The sequence below is a fragment of the Vulpes lagopus genome, chromosome 4 (assembly GCF_018345385.1).
Source record: "Vulpes lagopus strain Blue_001 chromosome 4, ASM1834538v1, whole genome shotgun sequence".
Lineage (NCBI taxonomy): Eukaryota > Metazoa > Chordata > Mammalia > Carnivora > Canidae > Vulpes > Vulpes lagopus.
Genome location: NC_054827.1, coordinates 38,643,710 through 38,653,914, shown reverse-complemented (window position 1 = coordinate 38,653,914; position 10,205 = coordinate 38,643,710). Strand labels below are relative to the sequence as shown.

At 49.7% G+C, this 10,205-nt stretch overlaps 1 protein-coding gene across 2 annotated transcripts in view; it reads left to right on the top strand.

Moving 5' to 3' along the window:
- Window positions 1-10,205, top strand: part of DYNC2I1 (dynein 2 intermediate chain 1) — a 49,480-nt gene continuing 39,275 nt past the window's right edge. For both annotated transcript variants that reach the window (XM_041752720.1, XM_041752719.1), the window contains exons 1-3: window positions 1-285; window positions 7,311-7,364; window positions 8,476-8,854. In XM_041752720.1, the coding sequence (XP_041608654.1) occupies window positions 271-285; window positions 7,311-7,364; window positions 8,476-8,854 (448 nt within the window). In that variant the 5' untranslated portion in view covers window positions 1-270. The remainder of the gene's footprint in view (window positions 286-7,310; window positions 7,365-8,475; window positions 8,855-10,205) is intronic.

The window sequence follows — 10,205 nt, the reverse complement described above, 5'->3', positions numbered from 1 at the left end:
AGGCGGGGAATCTACGGGGTCAGCAACGGCTCGGCCTTCCGTCGCTTCTGCCTGTCGGTTGCTAGGAGCCGGCCGCGGGGTATTCTGGGACAGCGATGGCTCGGCGCTCTTCTGCTCGAGCCTGCCAATTGCACGGAGCTGGAAGTGGCGCGAGCGCGCTAGGCCGCCGCGCGGCATGCCGGACAGCGGTCGTTCGGCGCTCGGCTGCCAGGGCCTGCCAGTTGCTAGGAGCCGGGGACGCCGGCGGGCCTCCCGGGCCTACCAGCTGCGATGGAGCCTGGGAAGGTGGGTGCGAGCGGGCGGCGCGCGGGGCGGGCCCGGGGGTCTCCCGTTGGCCTGGGGGCACGGTTGTCGGTGTCCTGGCCTCCCTCCCGCCGTGGTGGTGTCGCGCGCTGGGCGGTGTCGGGGTTGTTCCCGGGAGTCGTGCGGCCATGAACTTGCAGTCCTCAGAGGGGCGCGGGCGTGGGGGTGGGGGGGGGGGGCGGAGAGACCGCGGTGCTGCCGGGAAGGAGTCTCTTCTCCCCTCCCGGAGCTGAGTGCGGCTCCTCCTCCCTCCCCTGGGCTCAGTGCTGCGGGGCTCCTCCTCCCTCCCGGGGCCGAGTGCGGGGGCCGAGTGCGGGGCTCCTCCTCCCTCCCGGGCCGAGTGCGGGGGCCGAGTGCGGGGCTCCTCCTCCCTCCCGGGGCCGAGTGCGGGGGCCGAGTGCGGGGCTCCTCCTCCCTCCCGGGGCCGAGTGCGGGGGCCGAGTGCGGGGCTCCTCCTCCCTCCCGGGCCGAGTGCGGGGGCCGAGTGCGGGGCTCCTCCTCCCTCCCGGGGCCGAGTGCGGGGGCCGAGTGCGGGGCTCCTCCTCCCTCCCGGGCCGAGTGCGGGGGGCCGAGTGCAGTGCGGGGGCCGAGTGCGGGGGCCGAGTGCGGGGCTCCTCCTCCCTCCCCTGGGCTCAGTGCTGCGGGGCTCCTCCTCCCTCCCGGGGCCGAGTGCGGGGGCCGAGTGCGGGGCTCCTCCTCCCTCCCGGGGCCGAGTGCGGGGGCCGAGTGCGGGGCTCCTCCTCCCTCCCGGGGCCGAGTGCGGGGGCCGAGTGCGGGGCTCCTCCTCCCTCCCGGGCCGAGTGCGGGTCCCCCGCCCCTTCCCCGCCGGGGCTCAGCGGCCCTTCCCCTGGCGGCGGCTGCAGGCCGAGGCCCTGTGGGCTGGGGAGGTCGCGGTGGCGGCGGCGGAGTGAATTCTGGCTCCTGAGCTTGCTTCTCTGTGTGGGGAAACTGACCACACGGCTTTTCTGGTTGGAGACGGGGATAACAGTAGCGACCTTGGTGGGCGTTTATGCGGATCGAATCAGGAGTGTCTTAGAAGCGCGTACGACAGTGCTTACTGGGGGGACACTTGACGGGATGAGCACTCGGTGTTTTTCTGTATGTTGGTAAATTGAACACCAATAAAAATCAATTTAAAAAACAAAAACAAAAAAAAAAAATAAAATCAGTAAAAAAAAAGAGCTTACCGCAGGCTCGCTAACCCGTTTGCCGTTTCCTGTGTACTGATTGATGAACACTGAAAGGCGAGGGCTCTAGTTCCCCTGCGTTTCCTACCTTTCCTATTATTTTTTTTTTCTATCATTTACTTTGACAATGTTAGATAATGTTCTTTGTTTCTATTTTGCGTTATGTCCACTTTAGATAGTATCTTTGAACTTCCCGCTGGTTAGGATCAGGAAATTTCTACCCTACACCACCACCCTCCGTCTGTCTTTTAAGTCCTCCAGCGTACTGGCCTCTGTCACTTTCTGTGCCATTCCCTTATGTTTTCATAAATCATTGTTAACTTGCGTTTTCTGACTTTTTTATACGTAGCGTTTTTGAACTAAAAAATCTGTGCGTACTGTGATACCCTGGTTGTATAAGCAATATTCAGTGCAAAACTAAGTAAGCTGTGCGAATAGGCTGATAGAGAAAAAGTGGTCCTGTATCCCTCAGCTTGTGGTGCTCAAGGAAGGATGTTCCTGGGAACAGAGTCAATAGATCAGATTTTCTTGCCTTCAATAAATTGTACCTTAATGTAGTTTACTTCATATTTGGACCCTGCCTTTCTTAAGTGGTCCTTTGATTTTCCTGTAGGTCGTGTTTGCCTTCTCTTTGGCAAAACGTAAGCCTTTTTCCTTAACCTTACCACTTACATATTTTAGCTTTTTAATCAGTCATATTATCTGTTTGTTTATTTATTTATTTATTTTAGAAAGATTTACTTGTTTATTTATTCATGAGAAACACACACAGAGAGAGGTAGAGACACAGGCAGAGGGAGAAGAAGGCTCCATGCAGTGAGCCCGATGCGGGACTCAGGACTCGATCCCGGGTCTCCAGGATCACGCCCTGGGCTGCAGGCGGCGCTAAACCGCTGCACCACCGGGGCTGCCCTATTATCTGTTTAATAAAATCTGGTTTAAAAAATTCTTTCCAGAGTTTGCTTTCTGTTCTAATTATGGCTAATTTTTTTTCTAGACCTTCTCAGAGCTATCATCTGGGAATTTCTTTTCTTTGTACTTTTGGGTTAGGTGTACTGTTTTTTGGATCCACTGTCATCAGCAGTCTTGAAATCCTCCCTTTTTTCCCTGGAGTAAATCCTTGAGTACCTTTTTTTTTTTTCCCTCGAGTACCTTTTTTTTTTTTTCCCTCGAGTACCTTTTTAACTAAAATATGTAGGGAGGAAACTGTACTCTAAGAAAGTTTTTTTTATTATACTAATACACTTGTTTGAAACTTTGGCTTAGCATAGAATTCTAGGATCAGAATTAATTTCTCCAGGACTTTGAAAATTCATTTATTTATTTGTTTATTTGAGAGAGAGAGCGCGCACACATATGAGTGAGGGAAGACAGAGAGGGAGGGGGAGAGCAAGAAGCAGACACCCCTTGCAGGGAGCTTGACATGGGGCTCAGTCCCAGGACCCTGAGATCATGACCTGAGCTAAAGTCAGACACTTAACTGACTGGGCCACCTATGTGCCCCATACTTACCTCAGGACTTTGAAGGCATTCTTTAAATTTTTTTTTAAATTTTTATTTATTTATGATAGTCACGGAGAGAGAGAGAGAGGCAGAGACACAGGCAGAGGGAGAAGCAGGCTCCATGCACCTGGAGCCCGATGTGGGATTCAATCCCGGGTCTCCAGGATCGCGCCCTGGGCCAAAGACAGGCGCTAAACCGCTGTGCCACCCAGGGATCCCCCTTTGAAGGCATTCTTTAATCTTCTGTCAACCAGTTGGGCTGATAAGATATTTTTGAAAGTAACTTTTTTTTTTTTTTTTCCAGAAGATTTAGTCCTTGGTTTTCTGGACATACGTGGCAGTATGTGTATTGTGGATCTTTTGTTCATTCATTATTTTCAACACTTAAGTATCCCTTTCAAAATGAAAACTCAAGCCTACTTTTACTTCTAGGACATTTTTTGTATTCTACGTTTTCTTCTTTCTTTCCCCCCCATTCTTTCTTGAACTCTGATTCAGTCTCTTGTTAGATGTTGAATTCATGGCTCATGTTTTCCATCTCCTTGACTTTTTTTTTTCTATATTCTGATTTTTCCAACTTTATTGCTAGCTTCATCGGCTTGTTATTTCTAATTTAATTTTGAAATCATACAACTTTTATTGTTTTAAATAAAGAGGGAGATAGCTCTTGAAGCACTGTCTTCCCTTGGGCTTAGAACAGGAAGCGTTTTTTGTTTTTTGTTTTTCATTTTTAAAAGTGAAAAAAAATTTTAAAAATTTTTATTCTAGTGTATTTAACATACAATGTTAAATCATTTTCAAGTGTACAATATAGTGACTTGAAAATTTCATATATCACCCAGCACTCATCAAGACAAGTGCACTCCTTAATCCCATCACCAATTTAACCCATCCCCTCACCCCTCCCCTCTGGTAACCATCAGTTCTCCATAATTAAGAGTTTCTTGATTTCTCTCTTTTTTTTCCCTTATGCTTATTTGTTTTGTTTCTTAAATACCACATGTGAGTGAAATCATGTTGTCTTTCTCTGACTGACATTCTTTCACTTAGCATAATATTCTCTAGTTCCATCCACATCTTTGGAAATGGTGAGATTTTATTCTTTTTTATGACTGAGTAATATTCCATTGTGTATATATACGTCTTCTTTATTCATCAATCATTGGATACTTCAGCTGCTTCCATAATTTGACTAGTGTAGCTAATGCTGCTGTAAACATTGGGGTGCATGTATCCCTTTGAATTAGTTCTTTTTTTTTAAGATTTTATTTATTCATGAGAGACACACAGAGAGAGGCAGAGACACAGGCAGAAGGAGAAGCAGGGTCCCTGCGGAGAGCCCAATGCGAGACTCCATCCCAGGACCCTGGGGTCACACCCTGAGCCGAAGGCAGACGCTCAACCACTGAGCGACCTGGGCACCCCTAAGTAATCAAATTTGATAATATAAAACATCTTCTAGCATAAGGGATAATTTTGAATAAGATAGAGGTAGATTATGTCTCAGTCCCAGAGCTGTGTGAGAGCCAACTCCCCCCTTTGGGTCTTCAGGCAAATACACTAGTCAGTCACTTTGTGGGCTTGGGTGGCCACCCTTCTGTGGCCTCCAGTATCCCTGCTCATTCCAGCCTGTAGTTCTGGACATTCCTGCTGATGTCACGAAGGACATCACCTCTGGGCGCTCTAAACAAGAACCCCTGGGTTGGATGAGTGATGCTGCAGATACATAACATGTGACTTCCACTACGTGAAGGTCTGGGCTGGGTTTGGGGCAGTTGGACTGGACAGGGACTATGGATTTCTTTCACTTTAGAAAACATGTTACAAGAAGAAATAGTAGGACTTGGTGATGGGTTGCCTCTGACCTGAGAATGGAATGTGGGTACCCTGCCCACCAGACCAGTCCTGGCATACAGCCCAGCCGCTGCAACCAGCAACTAGTGTACTGAAGGCAGGGGTGCTCAGCCCCCAGGTATCAGGAGCTGGGGCAGCCATTTTCAAAGAATTTATGGAAAACAAAACAACACTTTTAAGCATTTGTTAACACGCAACTAACTGGTTCAACTGACATTTAGCTTTAATGTTTGGCAAGCGCGTGAGCGTTTGCTCTACTGAGATGGTGCAGAGTGTTGAGGGCATCGGATGGCTGCACAGGGTTGCCCGTCCAGGACACCCTGGAAGCTCCTGGGTTGGTGGGTGTAACTGGTGGAAACTACATCCACTGAGGGGTTTGGAGGCAGATCCAGGTGGCTGAGCTGTTTAGTTGGGGCGCAGTGTTCTGGGATCCATGTGCTTTGGGGAACCTGCTTTTTGGGAACAGGGAAGTGGGGCTGGAGGGATGACTGGAGCTAACAGGCCTGGAGCATGACTCAGAGAATGAGGCTCTGGCTTTCCTACCTGAGTCTGGCTCAAGAATAAATAGTACATCGTGTAATGAGGGGAAAGGGCAATGGCCCAGGAGGAGGTACTCTGCAGGCCCTGCCTCCTGAGAGGACATTGGGTGAGGTGCCCGTCTCCCACACCCTCCTCCTGGGTCTCTTGGACTGTCAGCATGAAGTGGACGAGAAGAGCAGGGAATGCCATTGAAGTCCTGCTATACTCTAGGGGCAGATGGACAGCACCTTGAAGGCTGTCCAAGACTCCCTGCACAGTGCTCCAGAGAGCTTCACTCAGCCCGTTCACCAGATGGCTCATGTGAGGTGCCGGCGGCTGTACTGGGGCTCCTTCGGGAGTCGCTGCTTATCTTACACACAGCAGACACGCACCCTGGGGTCACCTGGTGTGGACATTGGCCTCTCAGGTTTGTCTGTGTATGGAGTGAGTAATTCTGTAGCTTGAAGACTTTGATGTATAGGCAGCTCTCCTGACTTTGCCTTTCTATTCTGTACATGGAGAAACCAATTAATTTCTGGTCCACTGGGCAGGGGTTGAAATGCTGGTGGACTTGGTCTTTAAAAAACCTTGGCCAAGTGTAGGGTGAAAAAGACAAAAGGCTCCTTGTCTGAAGTACTTATGTACATAGAATTCCTGAAGGTAGGTGTGACACGGGAGTGTGATAGGACATGCGAGAACTGTGTGTTATTTTACAACATAAAACAATTTTTTTTTTTATAACATAAAACATTTAAAAGTGAAAAAAAGAAAAAGCTTTAGGGCTGAGCAAGGCCGTTGTTCTGATCTTGCAAGAGGCGGAAGGAAGATCCTGTGGTCTATCAGAGAGCTGTTGCCTTCGTGGTTTTTACTTATCAGCAAAAGTAATGTAATTACAGGTGGTAGGAGGTCTGCCCCTGGGCCCTGGAGGTGCCCTTCCACGCTGTAGGGGTCTCTCTCATGGCACACGAGCTCCCTGTGGGGTCTGGACCATTTGATTGGAAAAGGTCCTGTATAAAACCTCTACCCAGGGCAGTGAATTAGAGAAGGAAAATTTCAATCTTCAGAAACTGTGATAGCTGTGCTGATTGCTCATCATCTTATACCGTATCTTACTGAGGTCCCATTTTGTTAAATCAACAAATTTATCAAAAAATATGTTTTCTTGTTATAGTAGATAACAGTAAAGTTTGTGGTTATGGTATGTATTTGCTAGATTCTTATCATTGATGGCTTTTTATTTATTTCTAGTAGGTGTATTTATGAACTATTGCGAACTCTGTTTCCCGGAGTTTTACAACACGAGGATGATTTTTGGTGGCTTATCCATGAATAAGTTTTTGTTTTTCATTTGTACTACATTTGCTTTTAATCTGAAACTTAGGAAAATTTTACTTATTTTGTACCCTCAAAGCAGTGTTTCTCCAAGGGAAAAAGAGAGAACTTGGATAAATCTGCCTTTTGTCTACAGGAAATATCCTTAATTTGCTTAATGAGCTCCTTCATTATCTAAATAAGTCTTGCGCATGGCAGATGGACTATATGTGTGCTGACGCAGGAGTCATGTTGCTGCGTGCTCAGTACCTGGGGGTGAGTGGGGGGAGGCCTGCCAGGCAGGGACATTCCAAGGGCATTTGCTCCCTTGGCCGCCGGAAGCACTGTTGGGAGTGGGTGACACGGGGAGGCAGGAGTGTGGCTTATGTACACTGATGAAGTAGCCAGAGGAACACATTCTGTAGCTGTTTATAGGTAATTTTGGACTAGGGAATACTTTTTTTTTTTTAATTTTTATTACTATTACCTTTTCTTCTAGAAGGTAGTGATTTCTGGCATGTCAAGACCTAATTGCCATTGACTTAAATGGTCTAATGAAAAAGCAGCTCACTAGACTGTACAAAAGTAGTTTTTTAAACTTTAAAAATTCTGACTTTATACTTTTCTTTTTAGAGAAGAACAAAAGATGATACTTGGAAAGCAGATGAGCTCAGAAGACATCTTTCGGTACCGTATTTTAAAGATCTGAGTTGGGGTCCTTTGGACCTTGGATGGTTTCTTCGGTATTTTTATCTTGTTTTCAATGTTGCTTATATGTGGCTCATTCCAGAGATGAGATAAAGGCCTGTGGTTACTAGGTCGGAACTGTGGAGGCACAGGGTTGCTCAGCCTAGCGGTGCACAGCTCTGTCAGGTTTTTGTTTTGGTTCAGGGCTTGGGCCATGTGTGTCTGTGTGTGGGTGGATGCATGTGGTCTCTGGGGTGAGAGTGTGCGCATATGTGTAGATATGTGTGTGTAGATATGTGTGTGTGGTGTGTGCACACATGTGGTCTCTGTGAGTGTGTGCATGTGTAGATGTGTGTGTATGGTGTGTGCACATGTGTGTGTTCTCTGAGTGGTCTCTGTGTGCATGTGTATGCTTGTGTGGTGTGAGGGTGTGTGCATGTGGTGTGTGCACATGCGTGTGGTCTCTGTGAGTGTGTGCATGTGTGGTGTGCATGGAGGCACTCTGGGCTGTGCAAACGTGTGAAAGAAGCCCCCTTGGACTGGAGCCAGGAGGCTGCAGACCCGAAGGGGAACGTGCGTGTTCCTGGGGAGGCCTCTGGGCTATACCTATGGAGAGAGGGAGGTTCCTCCTGCCCTGGCAGCAGCTCGTGGTGGGAAGCCAGATGCTTCCTGGCTCCCGGTTTACACTCGTGGACGTGTAGCCGCTAGAAGCCCCTCCGAGTCCCCCTACCCTCTGTACGAGAGCCTCCTGTCTTTGCAGCATCACCTGTGGTCGTGTCATGGCATTGCTGTCGCAGACCGCAGTTCTCCGCTATTCCCGCACAAACCCAGTTCCCGGGATAGAGCCACTGGCGGTTTTATTTTAAGGTTAACTGGTTGAGATCAGGACCCCGAAACTGTTGCGGGAGTCCGTGTGTGCTGTCCTAGGTTGTGGGGCTGGGACCTTTGGGCCAGCCTCAGCGCCCCATGGTCGTTGGGGGGGACGGGCCAGCCCCTGTGTTCAGAGCCCCTCTCCCAGGCCCACGTATCTGGGGGAAGCAGTTGCGGGAGCGGGAAGACCCTTGGGGAGGGGGACCCGTACCCTGCATTTCACTCTCCTCTTCTGACATAGGCGGTGCCGTCGGGCAGTCCCAAGGATGACAGGAAGCACAGGGAAAAGAGGCTGCATAAGGAGGCAGACCTGGACGTCCCCGAGTACAAAGATCAGAAGCATAGCAAGGCCTGGGACCGGCCCGGCGACAGGGAGAACGCTCTTGGGGAGAGAGACCCAGAGAAGCTGAGGGACAGGAAGAAGGACTCCAGGGACCGGGACCGAGAGAGGCATAAGGACAGACACTGGGAGCCGGATGCAGACAAGTCTCACGGCAGAGGGAGAGACCGCGAGAAGGACAGAGACCGCAGAGCCAGGAAGGAGGAGCTCCGGCAGACGGCCGTCCGCCAGAGTCTGCTGGGCCGGCCGCTCCTGGACCGGGGGGGCAAGACGTGGGCAGGTGTGTGTCCCTGTGGGGGGGAGGGTTGGGGGGCTCTGTGTGTGTCCCTGGGGGGGGGCCCTGTGTGTGTCCACGGTGTGCGTCCTGTGAGGCTCTCAAAGTATATGTGTGCACTGCTGTTGGGTTAGAGGGACTTAGGGTGGGATTGTGGGCTCACGGGGTCACCACTTGGCATGTTTCACAGCATCTCTCTTACTGTACATTGCCTCTTTGTAGGGTTAGTATTTTGATGTTCTTCATGTGTATTTCTAATAGAATTGTTTTTGTTCTCAGATCTTCTTTTTTTTTGCTACCTGATCTTGTTCCTTCACTGCATCATTGATGCGAACAGTTACACGATTAGGCTCTCTGATGTCCCTTCCCCTCCTTGTCTGTTTTTGTGCCTCTTTGCATCTCCTCCAAGCCTCCCCTGCTGTGACGTGTGGCCTTGTTCTGTGGACCTCGGTGGCTGCTCGCTCCCTCCCTCAGTGACTGCACCCTTTCTCATGATTTGCGGTGCTGGTCATCTGTTTTTGACTTCCAGGTTTTGGTTCCAGCCTAGGTTTCATCCCTGAATTCCGGGCTCACAGATCCTCTTGTCCTTTGATGTTTGATAGATGTTGCAAACTTAGCGGGTCCTGGACAGCTTCTGGAATTCCCACAAATCTGCTTCCCCAAAACCTCCCCCATTTTAGTCAATGGCAACCACATCCTTCCCTCTGTCAGGCAGGAAAACCTGGGGGTCAGTGGGACCCCACTTTTCCTCCGCAGTCAGCAGAGCCTGGCCCTTTGCTCCCTGCCCTGTTGTTTTGATCTCTTGAGTCCCAGGCTCCCAGAATAGCAGTCAGTGCTCCACTAGCACTTCGTGAAGGAGTGAGCTGTGTCTCAATGATCTCTTTAATTTCATCCTCATGTTTTAAATTGTTGATTTTCTTCATTTTAAGTCTAATGACTTTTTTTTTTTTTTTTTTGTCTGTACAGATTCAAAAGTGAAGCTCTCCTTTCACCATCAGGGAGAGATCTCAAGTTGTGGGTAGATGTGTGTGCTGGCAGGTGGGCTGCACTTTGCCTCCTTCTCATAGGGGCCACCTCCACCTACTGTACCCTTAGTGGGCTCGAGGAGGCTGTGGGGCTGGCGCAGTTCCCCTGTTGTCTCCGAGGCAGGTGTTTCTTTGCCTCCGAGTACTTGGCAACTGAGCTGGTTCTTCATAGTGGACTAGGCATGTGTGTGTGGGCTTGAGTTTCCAGGGGGTCACTCTATATTTTCCAGGTTGCTTAAGTCGCTGTTGCCATTGTGATTTCCCTCTTTAGCCCATTTTATTAGATTCTAGAACTTTCCATGCTTGATATTGGAGGATGTGTTTTAATTGAA